Source organism: Salarias fasciatus, chromosome 15 (genome assembly GCF_902148845.1).
Source record: "Salarias fasciatus chromosome 15, fSalaFa1.1, whole genome shotgun sequence".
Lineage (NCBI taxonomy): Eukaryota > Metazoa > Chordata > Actinopteri > Blenniiformes > Blenniidae > Salarias > Salarias fasciatus.
This window is the reverse complement of record NC_043759.1, coordinates 8545504-8571840: the sequence shown is the minus strand read 5'-3', so window position 1 is coordinate 8571840 and position 26337 is coordinate 8545504. Positions and strand designations below refer to the sequence as shown.

At 43.1% G+C, this 26337-nt stretch overlaps 2 protein-coding genes across 2 annotated transcripts in view; both read right to left on the bottom strand.

The window, feature by feature from the left end:
* Positions 1-3759, bottom strand: part of LOC115402229 (low density lipoprotein receptor adapter protein 1) — a 39723-nt gene extending 35964 nt beyond the window's left edge. Inside the window, exon 1 of the mRNA XM_030110740.1 lies at positions 3567-3759. Within this exon, the coding sequence (XP_029966600.1) occupies positions 3567-3651 (85 nt within the window). The 5' untranslated portion in view covers positions 3652-3759. The remainder of the gene's footprint in view (positions 1-3566) is intronic.
* A 6838-nt stretch (positions 3760-10597) lies between these two features.
* LOC115402281 (E3 ubiquitin-protein ligase RNF19A) lies at positions 10598-21116 on the bottom strand. Its single transcript, XM_030110796.1, is given in 12 exon segments — positions 10598-10651; positions 10848-10989; positions 12001-12196; positions 12199-12270; positions 12396-12467; positions 12470-12526; positions 14511-14625; positions 14874-15036; positions 16717-16864; positions 16959-17164; positions 19699-20186; positions 20575-21116. Coding segments are annotated over 12 exon segments (1866 nt in total). The 5' UTR covers positions 20728-21116.
* Between the last annotated feature and the right edge of the window lie 5221 nt (positions 21117-26337).

The window sequence follows — 26337 nt, the reverse complement described above, 5'->3', positions numbered from 1 at the left end:
CAATTTTCTCAATCGTTTGACAGCACACTAATAATTCATCACTGTCTCTCAAACTTTAATCACGCCTCATTTGTGCGACTGAGCCAAGCAGCTGCAACGTTACCTTATTTGCATTCCCACAGCCGGCTCTGACGCATCGCCACAAGCTGGCATGCAGACACTGTCCTCACTCCAAATTCCCTGCTAAGTGGCTTCTGGACATTAAAACAGTCAGCTTTTTTCCCTCTCTGTAGAGTTTGTAACTGTCACCCTCATGTTTTTCCGTCCCATTTCTTTTTCTTTTACCCCCAATCAGCGACTGAAATCCAGCGGGATTCGGCTCTCGACGGTGTCACTCTGCTTTCCCTGGCGCCAGCAACAATGAGGGAAGAAAAGTACAATGCAGAAGCTCCAGCCAGCGATGTGTCACACACAATGTCTTTCAGGATTTTCATGTCATTGATTTGTTTGGCAGCTTTTGTTATGATTAAGTCGCCATGGTTATAGCAGAAAGCAGTGCTTTTGGCCGCGCTGAGGAAAATAATAACTCCTATTGATCAGGGCTTTCAGGATCTGGAGTTTCATCCCCGGCATTCATGAGAAGACAGCAATTAAACACATTTAAGACGGCATTAACATGGACATATTGTGCTTCGGCTGACAACAAAAACATAATTAATATTCCAATAAGGACATTTTCAATCCAATATTCAATATTCATGTCAAACATTTCCTCCAGAGCATAAAGGACATCATCCGGGCCGTGGAGTTAATCAGTCGTGTTTAATGAAAACTGGCATGGGCAGCTCATTATTCACCGAGCAGGAATTCAGAACGAGGCAAAAAGCAGGATGCTGGCATTTATAGTGGAGAGAGTGGCAACAGGCAGCGTTAGCTGCCGGCTGCAAGCGTTCAAGACGAGCGCAGACACATGAGGGAGACAGCAGGGCCGGAGGCAGGAAAGCAGCCCATCGCTGATGGTGTGACAAGGCTAGTTGCTCTGACCCTTCACTCTCAGCCCCTCGACTTCACGCTGTAGTAGTCAGGGAGCAGCGCTGCACATTTTGATGATTTCTTTCCCCACGAATCACTTTAAAAGAAAGCCAATAGTGACGGAGTGTAATTTATAGGAGTCAATTATGCATACTGCTGGCAGGTAATTTATATTACTCTGAGACCTTTTTGTTGCATTATCTGGACATTTGTTGACGGTAATCAGACAAAGGTTGTATATGTAAAGGTGTAGGTGACAGGAAGGGAAAGGGAGGGGGGAATTCTTCAAATAACCAAACAACTTATCTGCAAATAAACTGACTAGAAATTGTGTTTATGAGTCCGTGTACACTTCACTCCTGCTCCACCTCTGGCAATAACTGAACAATGGGACAATGAAAAACTGCAAACATTATTTGTTTGTTTTATATTTGTCTAATTTTAAGTGGCTTTGAACAACAGTCTTCACATACAGCCTGCGACTGTCATAATACTTATTTTGCACTAAAGTTTACTTTATCATTTTAATTAATCTACATTACAATAAATTCATTGAAGCTCAGAAAACGCACACACAACCAAACTGTTTCTGCAGTACAACCTTAAAGCTCTCTGATACCATTCAGAGGAGACGTGGCAACAGTTTAAACACCACTACAATATAACACCATGACAAACACAAGCAATGTGGAAATAATCACTGAGGCTGTAGAATACTTTGAGATACAGAATATGTAATACCCATATATTATTTTAATATTCAGTCATTTGCCACTACAGTAGTAGGTTTTTGTGTTCGCCACTGTTTTTTTCCTACAAATTTCAAGTTGATATTGATAAAAGTCTGGGACACCATAACAAACAGTCATACTCTAACATGCCAAAGTTCTATCAAAAAGATCCTCACAATATAATAAACAACTTGTAATGACCAGAAAATGAAGTAAGAAAAACACTGTTTAGAAAAATAAAATAACTACAAATAAAACATGAAAATCAAATTCTATTATTAATCATTTGGGTCCACATCTTTACCCAGTCATCAAAGTGCATAAAAACAATTTGGCATACCTGAACTTGCTACATTATAAAGTGAATTTAATTGAATAAAAAATAACTGTCAAAAAATTAACTGCGCAAATATAAATGAAACTACAAACAGCACACCCACTACAGTAGTTTGTTTTTTTTAAAATCATGCTTGTGATTAGGAAATGCTGCTAACCATAAATACCATATGCCTTATATACCTCAGTGATTTTCTCAAAGGGAAAAGTGATACTCATTCTGAACAGAGCAATGACTTTTGGTCTATCAGGATGTCAGTGCAGTTCAAGGACACTGATGAAGCGTTATATCATCCAGGGAACAGCGAACGCTGCTTTTTACTGAATTCATGAGAGAAAGACTTGATTCACATGTGTGTGCTGATCCAAACATACTTTATAAATATTGGAGAACTGTTGCTTATTGACGCCACGCCAAAACTTCACAAGTCTCTTTGTACAAAGCTTCTCTGTCATAGTTAAGGATGACTGCAAGTCCACAAGCTCGAGTACGAAATTATGTAGCTTCAGAGGTCTAACATAACCACAATCATAGTTACAAATTATACATGTTCCCTACATTAAAACAAGTCATTTATTTGGAAATCACAGTAAATGATAAGCACTTGAGCGTGTCACTTTTTGTGTATTTTGTTAATGATTTCACAAGAAAAGAACCTGACAATAGACAATCATATCACTAAGAATAGTCTACATCTGGAGTCCACAGTTAACAAGTCACCAAGATCATCCATGATCCTCCCATTTCTTATTCCACTTGCTTGAATCAATCCAAGTTGGCTATGGATAAATGCAGGTAATAATCCAGACAGGCCCACAGTCCATCACAGGCAAACCAATCACACAAACTCATGCTTACAGGCGATTTAAAGCCTCCAATTAACCTACAATAGACATTTTTAAACTGAATAAAGAGATGAAGAACTGGGAAACAGCCCACACACACACACACACAGCCTGCAAAGTCTGCACAGAAAAATCACCATGCTTGGAGTTGAACCAGGGGTGTTTCTGTAGTGAGGCAGCAGTACCAACCACTACATAATCATGCATGACCTTAAACCTTTTAGATTAATTATCATTTCTGATGTCCAGTTAATATTCAACTGTCTGAAAGGTACAGAACCAACACTTTGACCACCTCAATTAATCAGGCTGAATGAAAAAAGAAATATCACAGCTCTGTGACAACTGTGTTAACTAAGTTCACTGTGCAAAGTGGGTTTAACTTGTAATTTTGATCAGCTACACATAATCTGCAGTTTAGACTTAACCACCCATCAAGACTGCAGGTAAAGGCACTGAAATCCCCTCTGCAGCAGATTCACCTCCTCTAAATTTGGACAGACCAAAAAAAAATGCTCTCCTGCAAATAAAGAGTCCAGCAGCTCTCTGAGAAACGGCCAAAGGCACACACACACACACACACACATCGCCCTCCTCTCCCTCTCCTGGAGGTAACACTGCACCACCACCAAAAAATGATCTGCGCGCAGCATTTACGCACACGCATATTGTGCCACTCACTCTCGTGCTTGGAAGTTCCCCAGGTGTGCCGCGGGACTCCGGGGCTCTTGATGATGGCTCTGCCGGCGGATTTCAGGGCATCCATCACGAGGTGTGTCCTTCTCTCTCCGGCAGGTGGATTCCCCCAGTAATCCGGACCACAGGGAGGTAAACACGGCAGGAGGCTGCGCCCGACGAGCCGCCAATGAGAGAGAGAGAGAGAGAGAGAGAGAGAGAGAGAGAGAGAGAGAGAGAGAGAGAGAGAGAGAGAGAGAGAGAATAAGTTCCCACCCGGAGCCTCTCCTCCTCCGCCTCTCCGCCTCTCTCCTGTCCCCGGTGGATGGAGGACACACACGTCCCCACTGCACCGTCTCCAAAGTTAAGGGCGTGTCCCGCTAACCTTCACGGGCTCACGAGCTTCTCTCAAACTGCTCCAGTCTGAAAGAAGAACAAACACTGCGTAAAAGTATTTTAATGACTGGAAGCACTGTCATCTGCAATTTGACTTTTTTTTCCCCCTCACATTTATTTTTTCATTGTGTTTATCGACCTTTGGAAGATTCACAGTTAGCCAAACTGTTGTTTTTCTTAATTATTTGCTCATATCCATTTTAACGGATTTATGATTTTTGCCCGGAACAAAGGCTCTCAAAGACTTTGTTGACATATCAGATTCTTGTCAGAATTGACTTATAATTTTCCTCTATCAAACATTATTAAATTCAAACTATGATTTATTGACATTCATTATTCTAAAAATATTAAAAGAACTAGAAAACGGGGGTTGCTGCTCATGTTTTGGCTGTTGGCGCCCTCTGCCGATTGCAGTTCATTCTTACACTATTCTTCAATAAAGATGCTCAATTCTTCAGTTTAGTCACATAAACTTTTTTTTAATTAACTGTATATTCTTTCTACTCATTTTCGTTCATGTAAAGGCAGAACTACACGTATAATAGATAATGTTGTTCTTTCAATATTGTCTTATTCATTTAAATGTTCTCATTTTTTAATTTCCTGGTTGTTTTTGCTTATTTTTTATATACCAGTTAGATTCATGCTGTTGAGCGATATTCACCATGGGAACGGAGCTGAACTTCAGTATAAAAAGAAAACAGAACAAGACACTTAACTGATTCAGCTTCAACTTTTGTTCATTTCTTATTTTTGCAAACAAAATTACATTCAGACTCAGTGTCGTGGTTTGCACTCTTACCTTCCAGCTAGGTTAGCCTCTGTTTGAGACCAGGCTGAGAGTTCTTCCCTTTCTGGATTTTAATGTACCTGTACACGTGCAGAATTTATCCAGTCCAAAAACATCCATCTGATATCAATCTGTGATTTAAAGCTTGGTTCTAGGTGTAAATGTGCGCCTTGCTGGGAGCCGCACACCGGCGTTTCGAGTGATCATGTTGAGACCAGACGGAGGCAGTGTCGAGCCCAAAATGAACGCGTCCAGGTGCGCGGCCACGTAGCGGAAATGCGTCATACGTAATACACATACGTCATCAGTGGGCGCCGTATTTAGATATAAGAACCAATCGCTGCTCTGAGCAGTGTTGCCAGATTGGGCGGGTTCCGCCCAATTGGGCTACTTTAAAAGTCATTGGGCTGGGAAAAAGAGCCTTGGGCGGCCATGTAAAAATTGGGCTGGTTTTAACTCCTTGGGCTGGAAAAATCAGACTTGGGCATGAGCCCAAGTTCCGCTATAGCGAAATCTTTCACCGAAATCACGTCTGTCCGCTCTTCCGCGGCCGTTGCAGAAACGCGACATGCCCCCCTCCACTGTGTACCTGCCAAGCTGAGACGACTGCAAGGCGGCAGATACGAAAAACCAGTAGTCTGCAGCAACCACTGTCATCCTCCACAGACAGTTACTAGTGCTGTGACATTCAATGAACGAGCAGTTCGAACGGCTCTTTTCAGTGAACGACGAGAGCCGGTTCACAGCTGTCTGAGAGCCATTCCTTTGTGCAAATAGTCCACGCTTCCTTCACGTGTCTCCTGAGTCCCTCCTGAGTCCAGCTGTCACTGCTGCCTTCATGTGGACGACCAAGTTTCAGTTTTCCGCAGCTCGCTCCAGTCACCTGAACGCAGCAGCTAAACTAGCGGAGGAGAAGTGTGTAGAACCCGGAGCAGAGCCGGTGTTTTGGAATAACTGGTTTCCCTATTAATTGGCGAGTTCAACCTTCAAAGTAATGAAAAAGGAAGAAATGGAATTTCAGCCCGATTCTTCATGAAGGTAAGATAATTTCATTAGGATGTGCGTGTGTGTCCGCGTGTGTGCGCGCGTGTGTGCGTGCATGTGAGAGCCGTGCTGTGCACATGAGAGAGAGCAGGTGCTGGTTTTTAAATGCATTTTTTTTTGTATTGTGGCAACAGACAGGTGTTACTTGCATTGTCTACAGTTGTTTATCCTCGTTATGGTCACTATATGAAGGTTTGTATGCTTAAGAAGTGTTTTCTGTTGTGTGTGTAATGTTTTGGCGCTATCTCATGGGTTTGGCCAAATTGGGCTGGTTTTTATAAAAATGGGTGGGTTTTCAGCAGTGCTTGGGCTGGAAACTACCGTGAGGATTTGGCAACCCTGGCTCTGAGTTGTGATATTCCACAAGGTACTACCTGGGAAAGTAATGGAGAACTTAAACGTATTCAGCATTCTGTGCCTTCTTCTCTCTTGGTTTATTGCTGCCAGACAAACACTTGTAGCAGAAATGAGAGCTGCTGCCAGGAGAAGAATGCAACTTTTTAAAATTTACCGGAGGAAACAAAGGGTTAGTTAACTGCAGTTGTATTTAGAGATTCATTCTGGTTGATTCATTCCCCCACTGTTTTCATGACCTCTGTAACAAAGTGCGTCTTGCGATGGAGAAGCAGGATATAAACTACCGTGTGTTTGTCCCTCTGAGGAACAGAGTCGGCATTGCTTTGTGGAAGCTTTCAACCAACAACTCCTACAAAAGTATTGGCCAGCGCTTTCAAGTCAGCATCACCACTGTGTGTCGATGTGTGCGGGACTTCTGCTGCATTGCTTGTAAACTGTCGGTTACCGAAGCAGAGTAGTAATCTCTGGGTTTGAAAGCACTGAGCTGATTATCCAATACACAATAAAATTTAACAGTTTGACCTTTTATTTACAAACACTGGTACATCCTTTCTGTGACACTGTTGAAAACCAGGCGGAAGTGGTTTTAGGACAAAATGGCTGCCTCCTGAAATTGTTGCAAATGTGTTTTGTTTTTTTAAAGGTGCATTAAGGAGTTTGCACGGTTTATGTGAAACAGCGCCCCCTGCAGGCCTTGGGCGTAATGCAGCTTAGTGAAAAACTCGTGCCTGTGGCTCGCGTGCACGGAAGAGGGGAACTCCTCCCTCTTTTAGTAGCGCTCGAGTAAGATTTAAGTTTCTTTTTCCTGGTGAAGTCTGTGCTGGAGCTGTGGCAGTGCTAGAAGCCAGTCTTTTCTTACTTTCTGGAAGATCCTGCTCAGTTGTTGCTCACTAAGCATCTGGCGGAGTAATGGCGGCCAAAACGAAACTTAACTCAATCAGGCCAGCCGGAGTGTGCATTACGCCATTCCTTTCAAATTCTCCCCCAAAAAATTCTGGTGCCGGACCGGCACTGCAACTTTCAAGTGACAATTTACCGCTGTTAGCGGAACTTGCAATGAATATGTCAGGGCACATTGTACACATCATTAAAAATGTGTAACATATTTATGGTGGAAAATAAGTATTTTTAAAGTTGAATAACTCCTTAATGCACCTTTAATTTGATCACCAATTTGATATTACAGTGTTAAAAGGTACAATCAATGCAATTGTGGTATAAAAAGTTTGTTAATTTTTCTGCAGGATGTTATATAAAAACATGTGGTCGAGGGCTTAACTGTGTATTGAGGGGAAATGAACTGTTCAGTGAAGAAACAAATGCTGATGGAAAAGAAGTCTTTTCCAAAATAAAACAATGTAGATTAGTGGAAATTTAAATGTACAACTTTCTTTGCGGCCTGGAACCAACTGATCCACAGACAGCTTAGTCTCAAATAGTTCTTCAATGTAATCATTGCAATAGTGTTAAAGGTGATTTGCTCAAAATATTGCTTATTTTGTAAAATGTTTTAAAAATAAAAGTGCCAACAAGAATATCATTGAAGTACTGGATTAATTAGCAGTATCTAATGGTACTGGACCTCCAGGTTTCATCCTCAGGAAGAAGGGGAGGTGGATTCAGTTTCGCTTGTAAGTGAAAAACGTCTTTCTGAAATGTAACAAACCATTCGTGAACTCAGACAGCTTCAAAAACTCAACAGCAAAGGGGAACTAGACACAGTAGGACGTACAGCTGGCTGCACGAGCAAATCAAAACAAGAGCTTGCAAAGCTTTGAACATCAGCTTTAAAAGAAATAGTTGTATTTCAGTGGTGGGCCATTGCATGGCTGCACTGCATTCAACACCAGATTTTAAGCACAGCTCAGAGCATGAAGCATTCTGTCCCCCTCCAGAGAGTCGGGTAGGGCTGTGGCAGTGTCGAGGTCACCTTCTCTCCCCTGACTTGCCAGCTTATGGCCATAAATAGCATCCATCATGTCAAACCAATGCCAGTTTTCCCCCTGGGCCATACTCCGGCTGTACTGGTCCTTCACTCTCTGGTAGTCAATCCTCAGTTTTCTGGTGCAAAGCAGCATATGTGCACAACAGAGGGTTTATACTACTGAAGAGCTATGTAGATACGGCGGACTTGTAGAGTGACGATCGTCATTGACCAATCAGCAGACGGCTACAAAATCTGCCCTACCAAGGATTGTCGAAATATAATTGGCAGGTGATTCTGCAATCAGTCTCCTGTGTCTTTGCCTTTCTGCATGGCGTCAGTAGACAAAGTGGCTGAGTGGTAGGATGCATGCATTCATTAACCCGCACGCCACTCTATCTGTAGAACACTGATCGATCTCCTCGGGGGAGCACGAAGTAAACCACGGGTATGCAAAGTATGTGCCAGTACACACAAGTTCTAAATCAATATTCTTCTTATAATCACTATTTCTCTTCCATCTTGTACTCGTACCCTTAATAATTAATAAGAGGATGGGCTATGGGAGGAGTTAACCTAACTTTTTGATGTGTTCTAGAGCAATATCTAAATACAATATCTTGAAATAGCCATATTCTTCTTGAATTATCCACCATTTCATACCCAGATTCCATGAAACGAGCGTTGAAAATGGACGGGGAGTGCTAGACTTGGAGGATGGAAGCACTCTGAACACTCTGTCCTTTGTGCACGAGGACTCACACAACTCTCTGGGGCCCCAAACTGTCTGCGGCCCCTGAACTCTCAGCGCTCCCCACACCGTGTGCTCCTGCTGAACTGTGTGTGGCCCCTAAAATATCTGCAGCTCCCAAAGGTTCTCCAGACATTTAAGCTTGAACTGCCAGGCAGCGTTTAGCCTCTGGGCTCCAACCATTCCAACAGCTGTCAGGGGAGCCTTCAGGGCTTGTTTTACTGATGTGGCGAAGAGGACCGAGACCACTTACCACGTAGGGGCTTCAAGCGTAGGCTTAACCCCGACATTTAATAAAGTATATGATCGACCCTCTCCAGTAGTTTCAACCTGTGTGCCTGTGTACTTTCTTTCCACATATGAGGGGTCTATATATGTTGACTTTGTGTGTGTGTGTGTGTGTGTGTGTGTGTGTGTGTGTGTGTATTAACCATATTGACCTGCTGAGGATGCATCATCCACTGTTCACTGAAGAATTTAAATGCAGAATATGAGAAGACAGAGATCTGCTGTTCTTTGCCATATAAATAATCATTTCTGAGACACAGAGGGAAGTAAGTTCTGTCCTTCATGGTGAAATCTTTATTCATTATTGTCCACAACCCCTTTACAGGTCACCATGTCAAGTCCAAGTTCACATCTCAAATATTTCACACTCAGGAAGCTAAGCAGTGCATGTACTGTAAAAGCCATGTAGTTCTCACAAATCCTCAGGGAGGGGTTATTTCAGTTTTAGCCTGTGAGTGGCATGCTGCTGTTGTCATTTTGGTGCTCTGTGATCATTTCGAGGGCATCTTTAGTTTATGTTTAATGCTTTTGGCAGCACACGCTACTGCAACTACACTGACTGCTGTGGAAGGTTGGATGTGTCTGTAGGTTCTTATGTGTTACTCTGGATACGCGACGATTTGTAGATTCATGCTTTCAGAAGTCAGAACTCCTCAGAAAACAGTGGAGTGTTGCAGCCACCTTCTCCTATATTGAAGATAACTGTTTTTCATAAAAACGAGGATATGATGTCCTCCTCGGATTAAAAGGGAAAAGTCTGTTAAGGCTAGAAGCTGCTCTAAAACAATGCGACAATGACTCCGGCCCCAAAGTGTTCCTATGGAAGACTGTGTATCTGTGTACAGGTTAGGATTCGTGGTATTTGTAAGCCCTCGGATTAATTCAAACAATCGCTGCCACATAGTCACAGAGCACCTTCGACTCCAGCGAAGAACAGCAGGTACAGGCGAGAACCTTTCCAGATTTTAGATGTCCACCTGACTTCTTTCACAAAAGAGTAATCAAGAAGTGCAGCATGCATCATCTGGGTCAAATGACCAAACTCAGGTGTGTACACTGCATTTTAAAATACTGAACATACTCCTTCAGGTAAAAAAAAAAAAGTTTCCCGTCTTACAGCATGGCTTAGGAAACTTTTTGTCTCTCATTGATAAGACAGTTAAAATTTTTATTCCCACCCAGAAACAAATCATGCTTGTTGCGATCTCATTATTTTTAAAGGATAATTGATGGGGGGGGGTCACTTAAAAAAAAAAGAACAGCCAGATAAAGAGAGGACTTGATTAAAAGATTCATAATGGAGGGAGCGTGAAGTGGTTTCAGAGAGGATAACATGGACAGAGAGACGACCGAACCAGTCAGCTCTCCTGCCTGACCTTCAGCCCTCCGGTGTTTCAGGTCATGCTGTTTGTCTCATTCACACACACTCGCGCTTATCTTCATCATTTGCTCTCTTAAACCCGCATCTTCCTAAGAGGGTGGAGTTAGAAGGCATCTGGTGAGAGGGGGCCCATGTTGAAGCAGGAGGAGGCCTTGGTCTTGATCCAGCGAGTCCGTTTCCATGAAGCCTGGCGTGATCTCCAACCAAGTACAAAAACCTGCCCTGAAGGACCTCATACACCGTCTATTTCGAAGACTGGGTAGACCGTCCCCTCGTCTTCCCCGCCTGGCTTCTCCCTCCCTTCCTGCCTCTCTCCTCCGCCCTCTCTCCTCTCCTCCAGTTCTGAGGCACACAGGTAGTCTTGGACTGGGACTGCGAGTGTCCAGCGACTCCACCGACAAGCTCCGGCTAGACAGGATGCTACTGAGGCTGGACTGGCGGGCGCCTCTGTGATGAGTCTCAATCTCAACGCGGACCTCGATATTAGTTCCTTCCCTGTGGCAACAACAGACATGTAAGGCTTGCATTAATATACAACAGCTGTGCAAAATACAGTATATCCCAGGATCCTTGTGAAACATAAACTCAAGCATACAGCTAAAGTATTAAAATGAAAAAAAAAAAACATAAAAAGATACTGGGAGCAAGGTGTTCTCCATGATCTTAACTGGATTTGACTGAGTTTATATTTACAGGATCCATGATTCAAATTACATAACAGAGATGAGTAACTTTATTGACTTGAGAAACAAAAACACACACAACAACTTAACTCATGGCCACTTACATCTCTTGGTTGACAACTGTAAAAAAAACCACTAAAATAACATTGGCTCACTAATTATTGGATCCCTGATTAAGTTTATTTTCTCACTCTCCTTTGCATGAAGTGAGTGTTCATGGATGAATGTACTGTAACTGATATGTAATTTTGGCTACATTCACTTATGTATTTTTTTCGCCCCACAATTGAACTTTGAGATCTACTTCATTCAGTAAAATCATAAGATTTTCTGAAATTATGTCAACATTTTAAATCAGTTCAACCCTCCTATTTGCATGTCGCTTAACAGAGAAAATTCCTGTCCAATGCTTCCAAAAAAAGCTGCCATATATGATATTTCTATACTTGCATAAACTGCAAATGGTTTTTTCATGCAGGTAAAACCAATTTATAATAACTGATTGAAAAAACACTATTAAAAATGGCTAAAAAGTAGCACTGAGTTAGTCACAGAAGAAATCACTCAAGGATTTTTGAATTCAACAGGACTTTTTTTTATTATTAGGAAAAAATTACAACCTCATTTCACTTTTGTTGGTACCTTAAGGAGACCCTACCCACAAACAGAGCGCTTGTCTTTGAGTGAGTTCATATTTAGGTTTTCTGCTATCCACTGACCAGAGCGATAGAGTATGTTTGGTACGATTATTAAGCAAAATCAGAATTAAATTGAAGGGAATAATAGCGGAAGTGAGATTTTAACCCCCCGAGGCGTCATTTACCTCAACGGAAGCACTTGTGTGTCTTTCGGCTTGCTGTCAGGCACTATAAACCACTCGCAGTCAGACTGGCTGTCCTGCTGGGTGTATCCGTGGCGTTTAGTGGCTTCGTCCAGAGCCACTTAGCTCTCCAGCTCCGGAGGAGTGGTGCTATGCTGGGGAAGGACGCCCACTTCCTGCACACTGACTCTGACCTCCTAACACTGGTGTCGCTGAGCGTGGAGTTGTTTCTGACCGTCCAGTGATCACTGACTACATGAGAGAATAGAAGATCTATAAGAGAAGTTGAAATTCAATCAGATCGGGTGGAAAACTGGACCAAAAATCACAATCAAGCAAGTTTTTTTTTATAGAACACAACGAAAGCGCAACATGAACCACAGGATGTGAGCACTCACAGCTGGCTAAGTCTTCCAGTTGGATTTTCTGTGTTTCAGGAGGTTCACTCTGCGGCCGACACCACCCGTTCTACAGAGCGACATGGGGACGACCCCATAGACATAAGTCAGCATTAACGGCACACCCACACCTGAAAGAATAACCAGAAAAGCACCTGCATAAAGTCCAACTATACATTGCAAACCTGGTTAACTGCGTCAGACTGCCAACACACATAGTTTGGCCTGTCCACTTGAAAAGCATGCAGAGAGAACACTTATCCCTCTACACCACTTTTTTGTAAACAACATAGCAAGATGTGTTTCTGTCCACGAAAATCAGGGTGACAGTGGGTATGAGAATTTGTGGGAGGTTGATGCACCAGGGCAGATGAAGTGCTTTTTTTAAATAAATAAAATAAATAAAGACAACCATGCATCAGCACGGGTCATAAGTAAAATGAGTCACAGATAATCACATTACACATTCAATAAGAGATATTTATCAATTCTCTCAGTCACGTGTTCAGTCACTTTTAAGATAAACATCTGTTTGGATAGTAAATTCTACACTATTAAGAGTACAGTACAGTATTCCAAAACTAACACAAGAGGGAGCTCTTCCTGCTTCATTATGGCTGTAAGGAGCTGCACATGATGTGAATCTGGAAAGCTCCATTTGCATTTTAATCGAAATCTTTATCTAAACTCTTGTTACATTAAGCATAATTTTATACCAGGAAAGTCCAAATTAGCAGAGTCTTAAACAAAACACATCTTGTAGTTTTTTTCAGTTCTGTTCAGGTTCAAATCTAAACCTTTTTACTATCAGAACTGAAGAAGCAGTTCTGCAACAGCCGTTATTATGTCACATCATTCTAAAAGTCCCATCTGTATCTTCAAATAAAATTATTTCAGCAAATCAAGTGGATCATCACAACAAAATTCACATGGGATTTTTCTATCTTCGATGTCCCACTAGTTTTCCTTTCTAACCCTGACTAAAGTGCAGTGAACACCTACATCTTGTTCATCAGCAGTCTCTCTGAGCTGTGTGATTATGCAACTTGTCGCCAAGATAGGAATTCGGGAGCACAAAGCCGAGCGCCAACCGAACAAAAGGGACATCAGTAACACAGCGGGACCACACTGCGGGTGGAAATCAGGGCAGGAGATGAGTCTGCCAGCCCGTCCACGGTTCACACAGAATGATGGAGCGCGTGCGCGAGTGCGTGCACGGCAAGGAAGGGAGCCGTGACTGCAAGATGAGAAACGACATGCCAGACAAAAAAAATACTCATATACCGATCAGTGAGTGCACAAAGTAGAAGATAAAGAATATGGCGGAAGAGAAGCTGAGCTTCAAAGTTAAAACTGCGTAGTGACAGAGTATGGAGGCAGGGTGGGAGGTGAGAGCGAGCTGCTGGCTAAAGGCAGTGTGAGCTGAACTACACACTGATGGCTGTGGTAAATCTGGGAACTGCTGAAGCCTCCAGGATTTCCTGTCACAGCTGTGAATGTTAGATACACGGACCAACAGCACCCATGAGTCATCAAAGTGGTGTGGTGTGTGTTTAATTCCTTCTTCTACACTGGTGAGCATGATGGCACGCTAACCATGGCGATGGGGGAAACTTATGGCTCAGAAATTTGTGTTGTCACCTCAGAAATGGCCTTGCTAGGGCTTGTAGTTTGACTGTCCGCAAACTAAACCTGAATTCTGTAAAGATCAATTCAGCTTCGACATCTGAAAATTAACACAAACGGGGATGAAACGGCGTTGAGAGCAGGTAACAAAAGCAACTCGCACCTCCCAGCTCTTTTGTTAAAAAGTCACACTCATTTGTGAAAATAGGAGGTGTGAAAATTGCACGCTGCGATGTTTCAGGAGGTGAAATGTGCAACTTTTCCTGATTGCACACAACGTAACACAACAGTCTGTCAGAAAGCAGAGAGTCAGAGACTCGTCTTTGTCTGACCTTGTTGTTTTTTTTTCAACTGTAAGCAGGGAGTGCATCAGATCATGCCCCCATGGTTAGGTTGGTCGTACGCTGCATGGATGAATGTGATAAAGTGCATCGAATCACAGTGTGTTGTGCAGGACGGGAGATGCGGTGTTTTCTGTTTGTTCCTTACCCACAGTGACAGCTGCTATGACCGGCGACACAAACACTGACATCATGACCCCGCTCGCCACCGTCAAGTAGTGCTTGCTTCCTGAGATATTGTTTTTCTTACAACGGCCATGGACCTGCGGGGGCCATAAATGAAGCAATAATTACACACGGTAAACACTATTCGTTGCTCGATGCCGTTTCTCATTTTTTACAACCACTTATGCAAGTCTTCTAAAATGTGCATTCAGACAGAAGCCTCGACCACCAGTGAACACGTAACTGCACGTGCATGTTTTGCACGGCTGTGGGAGGAGATCAGAGGCCTTTCAAGAAGAACCGAAGGGCCACATGTGGGCCGCCAGGCCGTACGGCGGTTACTGACCTTGCGGCCCATGTAGATTGGTATGCCTACAATGATGACTGGGATGGCGATGCCCGCTATGAGGGAGATGACCACCGGCGCTCCCAGCAACATGCCCACCTGCCACAGGACCTTGCGGGTTTGAGACCATGGCTTCTTCCCCCAGAATGTGCAACCTGAGGGACTGACGGACACAGCAGAGCAAATTTAGATTGAAAAGGTCGGAAGAAAATAAAATAAATGGATTCTTCTGCCCTGAATTTTCATGTAGAGGTGATAATTTGTCATTTCTGTTGTGTTGGTCCTATTCATACACTCATTTCATTTATATATTCACCTAAGAATTTGCGAGACAAAGGAAAATCTGTTATTCAGGAGCCAACACTCCTGTTACGAATACGGCAAAGATTAAATGTAATGGGGCAGAAAGAAAATATTAAGTACACAAACCGCATAACGTTTATTTTATTCATATAAAGAATGAATTTGTGTTGCAGCAGGTACTTTGGGGGTTGTACGGTCCTGAGTGTGGGAGGTTTATGGTGAAGTGAAATGACTGTGTTCTGTTGCTTTGAACTGACAGATCTGCAGTGAGATGCTAAAAGCTTTGCCCTTCTGTGGAGCCTTCGCCGTAATTTGCGGTACGAAAGGCAGACAGAGGCGAGGAGAGAGGAGCAGGGACACCAGGGAATCGGAGGAGACGGTCAATGTGCCTCATGATATGACAAAGCATTCATAAATATTTCACCCTCTACCTGCACATCTCATTCACTGCCACGCTAAAAACGGACCCCGGCCAGCGCAGCGATCAAACTCAATGAATTTCTGCGGATCTGCGCATTCTGCTGCATGAAAATATGGAGGACCGACGGAGCAGAATAACTGATGACAAGTCAGCAGCGACTTTCCTCCACGACTGGAAAAATCAATAGAGGCCCAGACGCAGTGTTTAAACCGGTGTCGCCATGAAACAGTGATGTACGAGCACATCCTGCTGAGCGCCACAGTTTTTTTTATTTCATCACTGAATGGATATTGCTTTACAGACCAAGAGAGTGCTGTAAATGTATAGAAGCACGTTTTACTGCAGGTTGTTATGAAGTTTAAGACGTTCAAGATGAAGTGAAGCATTTTACATTTTACTCCTGTGTGTGTTATTCCTTGTTGTGTTATTGTGACGCAGGGATCAAGCTCTGGTGCTTTCATGCTTTTTTTGTATTTTTAAGCCCGCCAAATAAAATTCAGGTGCAGAAAAACATCCGTATATTTAAGATTATTTCAATAATTGTTTCGTTTTTGTTTTACACTAAACATTTTGGCTTATGAGTCATGAAAATGAACAATAGAGCTTCTATTTTCAACTGGAGGTGAAAACTGTCTCAATTACAATCTTTAACATGCTTGAACTCTTTCAGTTTATCCATTTTTATTTCAGTTTTAGTTTCTAGTTGGAGTTCATGTCAGCCTCCAGAGTTGTGTGAATGTGTTACCGCCTCCCTCTCTCTGTTGTCAGCTGTGTCTTGTTGTCTCTTCATTCCCGTTGTGTATTCACGTACAGTTTGTGCCGTACCGATGCTTCAGAGTGTTTGTGCTCCAGCCTTTGTTTCATACTCTGCGTCTTCATCTTGGTTCTTTTCTACACCCACACCACAACATTTCCCTCAATAACCATTTTTCTAAAGCCTCATTATGTGGAAAAAAAATATAGATAATGAAGCCTCCACCACTTCATCCAACAAAGAATGAACACGTGACTACATTTTCTGTTGTTTTGCCACTTTAGTGCCTGCTCTTCGAGTTGAGAACAGTCTCATTGATGCATGTGAAGGTTGCTCGGCGTGTTTGTTATGTGCGAGCGGGATACCTGAGGTAGTGCACGTCGGTGATCTCCTGCATACACAGCCAGCAAAACTGACAGGCACACACAGTACAGTTCATTCGGTTACAGCTGCCATCGTTGGTCTTCATGATGTAGGCACCGCAGCGAGGACACGCCTTGATCTCCTCTGCATCTGCAACACCGTCGATACGTGAGACGCCGCGTCGTTTGCACCGTTTCACTTCGGTTTGCAGATCATCCATTTAGTAGGGTCAACCCAGTCGTACCTCCACCCGGGTCTTCATTGAAGACGTACAGCGTGGAGGGGTCGTTGCCGCCTGAAGTGTGGCGGGCTCGCTGCCGCCGCGCCTGGTCGCAGGTCTGGTTGGGGTGCCACAGCTGCCGACAGTGGTAGCAGAACTCCGTCTCGCAGCCCTCGCGGCCACAGCTCAGCTTGGGACACTCTGCACAGCCGTAAGCAATCACTGCATAACTGAGGAAGAGGAGGAAAAACCAAAAATAAATGGATAAATAATGTAAAATACAGCCAAGGGTACCGTCAATTGTTTACTGTTTTAATATTTATGCTATTTTTCCAGTTTATCACAAAGTGCATCTTATATGTCTGTGTGTGCGTTTAATTCTACTTCTCTCCACATTTATTGCTTTATCTCCTCGCGTCTGTTTCGCTCAGAAGCTGTGCTTCTGTCGACTGTCTTTCCAGAAAGCAACACATGCTCCACTCATTATAACGAGAACAAGAAGCCGCACGCCTGCGGACCTAATCTCGCTCCTCTGAAGGGATATTAGCATAAATTTCAATACTCTAAAGATTGCGTGATTGATGATCAAAAGCATGTGAAAGTAAGCGTGAGTGATCCGAGCGCTCCTGTGAAGGAGCGCTTAAAAGGCTCCACCGCCGGTATCTCCATCCCTGTGTGGGTTTTCGGGTTTGACAGGAGGGTAGACCCGAGCAGGCCGACGGCCACACACACTCCTGTGAGAGGATAATTACACCGCTGCTGTGATTTCACATTTGTGTCAGACCACATCTTAAGTGACTGCGTCTGACTGTGTCAAAGCATTCTGGCTGAACAACAAAGAATAGAATTATATAAAAGATGGATGGATTTACTATATTCTTACTGCTTAGTCGTCATAATTACAACTTTAAAACAAGATGTTTGGCGACCTAATATTAAACGTAGCTGGAGTACAGTGAGGGAGCGAATTTAGAACATTTATATTAGTTAACTAATACTAAAGACACAATAAATACCTCTGGGAGAGTCAATATATTTCCACCCGTTTTTCTGCACTGTTATCTTTTCAAGAGAACTTTTTGATTGAAATTGTGTAAACTCACATTAACGAGCATCCAAATATTTCTGCAGAGCAATAGGGAAAGCATCGAAATACTTAAAACATTGAAAATATCCACATTGCAGGTTGTGTTTCTGCAGCAACAAAATGAGATCTTTTGTCTGCTTTTAGTTCAAAACCACCTGGAGCGTCACATATGATTTTATAGAACGAAAAATATTGGAGTGTGCACAAAATAGCAGGAAAAAAACACACAAAGTGTCACACTTCCTCAGAGCCAGAGTAATCTCCTGCTAAGCTTCTGTCACTAAGACCTCCAGGAATGCCTGTACGCTGGGAACATGCGAATACACACACATCCTCACGGTTAATAACTGGTTTACATAATGAACAAACACTTCAAAAGGCTCCTCTAGTGTGGGGGACAATTCATGACTTAAGAAAACAACACGACACCCTATTCCCTAAAACTCCAAACACAATAAAAATACAGGCTTTTTTTCACTATATCGTATTCATTTACTGTGGCGTATTGATTTCTACTCCGTTCACTCATCATGAACAGCACTGACAGTCCTGGGAGACGGTCTTCCGCTGAGTCCTGACCCCGCATGCATATATGAAGACCTCATATGTGCACGAAACACATGCACACCACGTGCACTTTGTGATTTCCCATCAGCGGCACTATCCTGTTACCCAGCCCCCAACATTAGATGAGACAGGAATAAATCAGTCGACCCCCGGTCAAGTAGCACATTTGCATGAATACTGTTGTGATATTTTCCACATTATATATATATTACAATCGTTGTCAGTTGCTGAGAACCACAGGCAGTGAAAGTACACTGATTTTTATGGTAGTTGGATGTTCTGGTCGGTTTTTTTATATCCAGGCGGGAAATGTCATGTTTGTGTCACCTTTCATGAACTGAAGTTTATTCTATCATTTAAATCATCCTCTATTACATTTGAAATTAGATCCAGCGCCAGGCGACCCCCATGCAGGATACAGCGATACAGGAGACAGAATGAGTAAAAACACTTTAGTTTCATTCAATCATGATGTCTTCTTGAATTGTTTCATATTTTTGTTAATATCCAAGGACAAGTTGGCCCAGATCTCAGGGTGAGCCGGGTCAGACCAGGTATAATGACGGCTAGTTTATCGTCTCCAAGTAAAATCAAATCCGCTCTGACAGTAAAAATCACATCGTGCAGCCAGAGGTGGGATGAGAAGCCTGTCGTGTTGTTTTGTTGGATTTGGGCGCTGCAGTAATTACATGACATTGAATTGTTACTCTGTGGCCCAAAATGTCAATAAAATGTATTTTGCTCGTTTACACGATCCAGAGCAGCCTTTATTTTCATTTCAACATTTAATTATGTTTTCACTGTGAGGGCAATAAACTGCCCATATGTAAAGAAAGGCCTTTAATTATTGCCTGCATCGGGGAGGGTATGTTTGTTTGCCTCCCAGTAGGATTAGAGAAAAGAATGCTGGCCTGATTTTAAGGGAGTGTGGTAGAAGGGTGGATGTAGTGCAGGCTGGGGAGTATCCCATTACACTGTAGAACTGATCCAGGTTACAATTTAACTGATAAGATGTGTTTTTGTTGTGTGTGTGTGTTCAATTCCTGTTTGTTCCACGCTGGACTGAATAACCACTCTGTACCCGGGCGGGGCTTCGGGCTCATTTCTAACCTGCAGTCAGGTGCAGGACACCAGCGCGTGTCTGGATCCGAAGCCAGAAACCGCCTCAGCTGGTACTCCTCGAACCGCTCCAGCAGTGCCCTGTCGTCCAGAATGGCGCGGACGTCCAGCGGCGCCAGGGTCTCCGGGCACTGTGGGCACGCGATGCCCACCCGGCTCTCCGATATCTCGATGCGCAGGTACTGCCGGAGGCAGTCGGAGCAGGCCCGGTGGGAGCAGGAGGTGAGCCGCGGGAAGTGGCAGCGCGGCTGGCTGAGCAGGCACAGCGGGCATTCCTCCAGGTGCTCCTCCAGGAGCTGCTCCTGGCTGGAGGAGGAGAGCGACAGGACGCCGGTGGAGCCGCTGCCGACCCCGCCCACGCCGCCGGCCGTGGCGTCGCCGCTCTCGCACGCCTCGGCCGCCGCCGGGCCTCCTCCTCCTCCTCTTTCTGCTCCAGAAACTGTGGATTCTCCAGCGTCGTCTGCTGTGCGACTGAGGTCCTGAGAACAATTACAGACCACACTCAAACATGTGCTTTAAAATCATCTAAAATACATCATCCATGCAGGAACAAGATGAGAGGCAGATTTGAGAAAGGAAAGCTCCCATTGCTTAAAGCCAAAGCGAGTGTGCACCGTGCATGGGTGGACTGCACTGTGGAGCCTTCTCTGATTGGTTTCTTGGCAACATCCTTTCTAGAAATTACCAATTCATTGAATAAACATTCTAATGGATTTGAGCTGTAACAGTGTGTGAAAGCAAGCAGAGAGAAGCGATACACCCCGAGTTAATGATCTACAGCCCGGACTCCGTTCGTGTTCCTCTAACCGTCACTCAGCAGCACAATGACGAATAACTGCGACGAAAGGAAGAGGGCGTCTGCCTCACCTGCTCTGGATGCTCGCTCGGGGTCAGCGTGATGGCCACCTCCTCTTTGGGTCGGGCTTCCACGGGCCGCTCGCTCCTCGCCTCCGATTTGGGCTTCCGACTGAAGAAGTTGAGGAAGCTGAGCGGCCCTGTCTGCTGCTTGGGCCTCTTCATGGTCTGACACTACGACAGGAGCAGCAGCCGAGGGGGGCAGGCCAACGACCATGAGCAGTATGCCAGAGCGTGAGGGTCTGAGTGTATTCGTGTGTGCGTGCGTGTGTGTGTGTGTGTGTGTGTGTGTGTGTGCTTGTGTATGTGTGTGTGTTTGTGTGGGTGGGTGAGCGCAGGCAGAGCTCTCAGGGCTCAGACTCCTGGCGTTGGACGGCTGCTCTGCTGCGGAAGGGAGGAAGAGCGGGAGAGACGGGGAGGAGGTAATCCCGGCCTGAAGGGAACATCACTAATTTGGAGCCTTTCCGAGGTCTGATCATGTGATTTGCTCGGTCCGTCTTCAGACTTCTTTCTCATACGCCTCTCTGCAGTAGCTCACACAGTGAATTAGTCCTGAGCCGTCCCGCTGTCCGTCATTTCGAGCCTCCTCTGCGAGCCGAGCAGTTTACCCTGGAAGCAGAAGCACATCATGTTATGAAACCAAAATCAAACCTTCTCTAAACTTTGAAGCATTTCTTATCAACCCTTCCTAGAGGAACACTTTCATATTATTCAAAGTAATAAATTATAACTACATGAATATTAAAGCCACAAAAGAATAGACATATCAGCGATTTTTCAACCTCAGTAGACTTTCAGCAATGCAATAAGGCTTCAAAACACACATTGTGAGGCACTTGTAAATGTTTTAGAGGAAACACATCAGGCCATTTTTATTGGTAGCATGCTTTGAGTGACATATCAACAGCATCCTTTTCACCCTGATTGATTTGACTCATTTGGGAGTGTGTCATCCCAAAGTGCAGCTCAGCTTGAGGCTCGAGTAGACAGTAGAAGAATAGGAGAAGTGAGTAGTAGCTTCTTAAAGTGTCTTTGAGCTATAAGGTCCACGGACCAAATAAGGTCCAGGACCAAATGTAGCTGAAGTGGACTTTGTGTTGTAACAGCAGCTCCACAGTATGCTGTCCGTGTCATTTTTTTTTGGGCCCCAAGCCTTATGTTTGACACCCCTGATGTAAATAAACATTTCTACAAACTGTGCCTTTGAGTTTCTTTCTCTTTTAAACCAAAAGGGAAGGAAATAATGGCCTTTTGGTTTTCTGATCTTACATTAATTTGTCAGAGCACAAAAATACAATGTAAACTGCTTAAATAAATAATATTACAGCACTTAATATGCTCCAAGACAAAGTATGGATGATATTTATCTTTCAATTTTGAACATTTTTAATGCTTTAAAGGCAAGCTCTGCCACAAACAGCACAGAACAATACATCAATCGTGTAACAATACAAGGACGTTACAACCTCAACCTTAGCTACAGGCATATTCAAAAAAAAATTTACATGTTAGAGACACAACTTAAACACCAATCAGATAACTACAAAATTAATTTAGAATCATTTTCTCATCCCACTTGCCACATTTCAGATATCGATGCTCTTTCAACCCACACATTGCAAACTACAGAAAAAACTGAAGGCAGAGACATTAAATGTCATAATATATTAATGTAGAATCTTTGAGAAGTATAAGAAACAGAGTCATTTTCAACGGGGTTCTTGTAGAAAATCTCCCTCATTCAGCTAAGCCTGGCATCCAAATACATATTTAATGTAGAAAAACCCGATCTGTTACACAGATTTCTAACTCCACATTAATGCATGTTATGGACAAACCTTTGCCTGTCGCTATTAGAAATCTTTCAACAGTTTTCCTACAAAAAATCTCTCCATACATTCAGAAGTTCCAGCTTTGAACAAGGAGACAGACAAAATAACGGAAACTAATTTTAAAATATGACCTTCAACAGTCTCTCAAAGCAGGAATTACAAAACTTAACTGTGTCATTTTGTTCCTGAAGCTTCGCCTGAAATCCCCAGAGAGTCATTTACATTCCGGGCTGAAAGGAAGAGGTTTGGATCTCTGCTACATGGGCCGGCCGTCTCGTACGCTCAGACATGAGCAATAAGGTCACAGCCGTGAGACACAAAGAGCAGGGAGATGAAAGAGTCCTGACTGGTTTGACAGAAAAGATGGGGAGGCGGGGGAGGGCGAGGCGGAGGAGCGGGGGTGATGGACAGCACAGACAACTCATTCTGCCTCCATTAGGCAGCGGCGGGCTTTCATAATCAGGCCCAGAGAGCAAAGAGAGCATGAGGTGATTCACAAAACCCCAGACCAATTAAAATAGCTGTCTCCGTGGCACTTTGTCAAATCAGACCATGGCAAATGGCGTGAAGTGTCATAATAAATACAGATTATTATTCAGTTCAAAAATCCACAATATTAGTTAAGTAACTTGGGAATGAAAGATAAGGCAAATCTACCATCTTTCAAAGACGTTTCTTGTATTTCTATTCTTCATCAAATCATTTTTCGATGTTCAGAAGGCAACGCGAGGTTGAGGGGCTCCATGCTTCATCACTCTTAGCTGAGACGCACAGGGAGTCTGGATTTATGTAACACTGCAGTGCCGAACCTGCTGTCTTGTGTGGAGTCGGGGAGCTGGAGTTGTATTATATTCAGTCATGTGGAGATGTTAAAATCGACATGCGTCTTCTCTTGCAGCAGCACATCATTATATAAGATAATTTAAGAGTGAGGAGAAGACGTTCTCTTCCACTTAGAACTTGGCACCGAAACATAATGATTAGTGTTTATATTTCACATGCAAGTTTTTTTCCTCGTCCTCTGTAGTTTTGCTGAAAATATTGTATGTTTTACCAACGCACCCTAAAAGAAAAATAAGGATTGAGAAGTACAAGACAGAACGCAGACAGCTTTTTCCTCTTTTTTTTCTTTCTATTTTTCCTTTTTGTCGAGTGCTTGCATGTCAGTCAGAAATGTTTTCATTCGGGAGAGTTGCAGGTCTTGAAAGGACTTCCAGGCTTTTGGCACTATCTGCTCACTTAAGGGCACCTTCTCCAAAAACTGAGTTGAATGCATTTGGAGTTCAGGTGTGTTTGTTTAAGAGTCTGAAAACACACTTTTCTTTCAGCAGAAGAAGAAAAAAAAAAACTTTCCTCAAAAACCTGAAAGAAAAACCTGTATGCTGGAAAAACTGCACGTCTGGAAGAAAACATTTGCAACGTCTTTATATATCAGTTCCGCTCTAACCCTCCTCTTAAATTTGCTGAGCATCCCTGCACAACAAGGTCTGACCACAGCAGAAGCATCCGTCTCGCTATTTATAGAAATAATTCCCACACATGAAGACATCAAAAGCACACACATAACGCACGTGAGAGATTATTTTGCACACCAGGGACACTTTGCATTCCATGTTGAACGTGCGCATATGCACTCACATATGAATATTCACACGCATACGTTTTAAAAAAAGACACAGACACAAACTACTGTGGTGGTAAATTACAGCTCCCAGTGGTTTGCAAGCCAGGACTTGTAGATCTGTTCGACAAGACAAGATAACCAAGCAATTAGACGACACAATTTGGTGCCCAACGACGTAGATAAATTGCCACTGTGAGGAAATGAAGATAAAGAGATTGGAAAGTAGTGACTGAGACCATACACATGCAGTCAGATTGTACGAACAATTGTTTTAACAGGAAATAAAACATTTTCAAAGGTAAATGATTTAAAAAAAAAAAAAAAATCCCAGCTGGAAATCATTCACATCCAAATATAAACACAATAAGATTTGTACTGAAGGACGAAACAACGTTCCTCTTTGGGAAAGTCTGCGCAGGGCATCTTTAAATTGTTCTAAATCCTCACAATGAGCTTTGATCAGATCATCCAACCATCAGAAACTGCACGCAAACACACATTTCCCCTACATCACGAAGTATACACACACACACTTGGATAAAGATTATGCTGTTTGCTCGTCTGTGATCAGTGGCTATGATACAAACAGAACGAGAGCTGCTGTTGAGGAGTCAGTAAAAACCAGTCAACCATCGTTTATACAGCTTAATAAAAAGAATTTAAGACTTGCAGGGGCTGGGAGGGGGTGAAGACGCTGTACAGCCCGGACAGGTCACCAATGATCAAATGCAAAGAGACGCACAGAGTCACAGATATTTACATTCACACTTGTAGGCGATTTCAAGTCACCAATCAAACACAAACAACTTCTTTTGAAGACTATAGGAGAAAATCGAAGAACCCTGAGGACAAAAACAAACCCACACATATAGAAGTATCGTGAGCTCTGCATTGATCTGATAATGTGAGGGTGGTAACGGAAATAGAAATAGGAATAGAAAACTAATTTAAAACTTAAAAATCTAAATCCTTGAGGGCTTGTTTTAAAGACTTTTCATGTCAAACCCCACAGAGGAACACTCATGTCTGTCCACCAATATTTGCTTTTTAGCATCACAGCTGCAGACATCAGATATCAAGGAAAAAAAATTGATACACAACAACAAATTGTGTGCAATGGAAAAAGGTAGAAGCCGCCACATCTAGCTTAGTTACGTAAGGAAGCGCTACTACAGTGAGACACAATGCTGCCAGTGTCATTCACACTCACAGGTCCAGAAACACGGCGGTGCCAGGCTCCGGTTACTGTAACCCAAGAATACTGCGTAAAACAAAACGGCCCATCTAACAGCAAAACAATTGAAGATAAACTCCAGCATTTGATGCAAAGAAAATGTCCTTAAAAATTAAGTGTAAACATTAAAGCTTGTCGGACTGTGAGGAGAAAAGCAGGATCCTCTTAGATTTAATGTCCTTTTACACCATGTGTACATCCTCAGATGATGATTCATTTCATCTTGAGAATGTTTCTGTATTTTCTGATCTTTCTGGGATTCAGAACATGTAATATGAGGACAGCTTTTAGTGTAAATATGGATTCATGGTTAATTGTGGAGTAAGTCTCAGATTAACTTGCATTAGGAACAAGAGAAGGTTTTAATGTGAATGAATGAGTGTACTTACAAAAAGTCTTTCAAACAGTCTTTCAAGGAACTTAGATTCTTAAGGCACTTTGAGGGATTACAAAGAATTAAAGAATAAATACAAAATCTCCCCAAGAACTTTTCTCAGTGCCAGAAAACAAACCTCTGCATGGAAATCCAACCAAAACATCAGAGTTTAAAGACCCTGAATATCTGTAGTGAACCTCTAAGTATTCAGAAAGTTGTGGATTTTGTATTTGCACAGTAGAAAACTGAAGAGTGAATCATAACCTGCAGTGACATATTTAGGAAAACAGTGTTCCTCCGAGAATAACAGGGCTAATGGAGAAAATAACTCATGTTGAACAGAGTCCCACATGAGGCAGTCCATCGATACGCTGAAGTTTTCACAAGAAAAATAACCTGCCTCTGTTTGTGAAATGAAATTCTGCAAAGATTGATTCTCTGCTCTTTATAATCCAGCAGAAACATTTTATCTAATGTGAAACAAAATGTGTTTATTAACAACATCACTTTCTCTGCAGTAAAGTGACACCAGGCTCTCCTTCCTCGTGCCGTCAAAATGCCAGAGGACACAGAAACAAACGCTTCAGCCACACACCTTGGCCTTAATTCACGGCAGCACACACTCATTTTTAATTCATTTCCAACAGGCAAAGAGAAACCTGAGCCTTGAGCCAACGGTGTGGCTGGACATCATTACATAATTGCACTG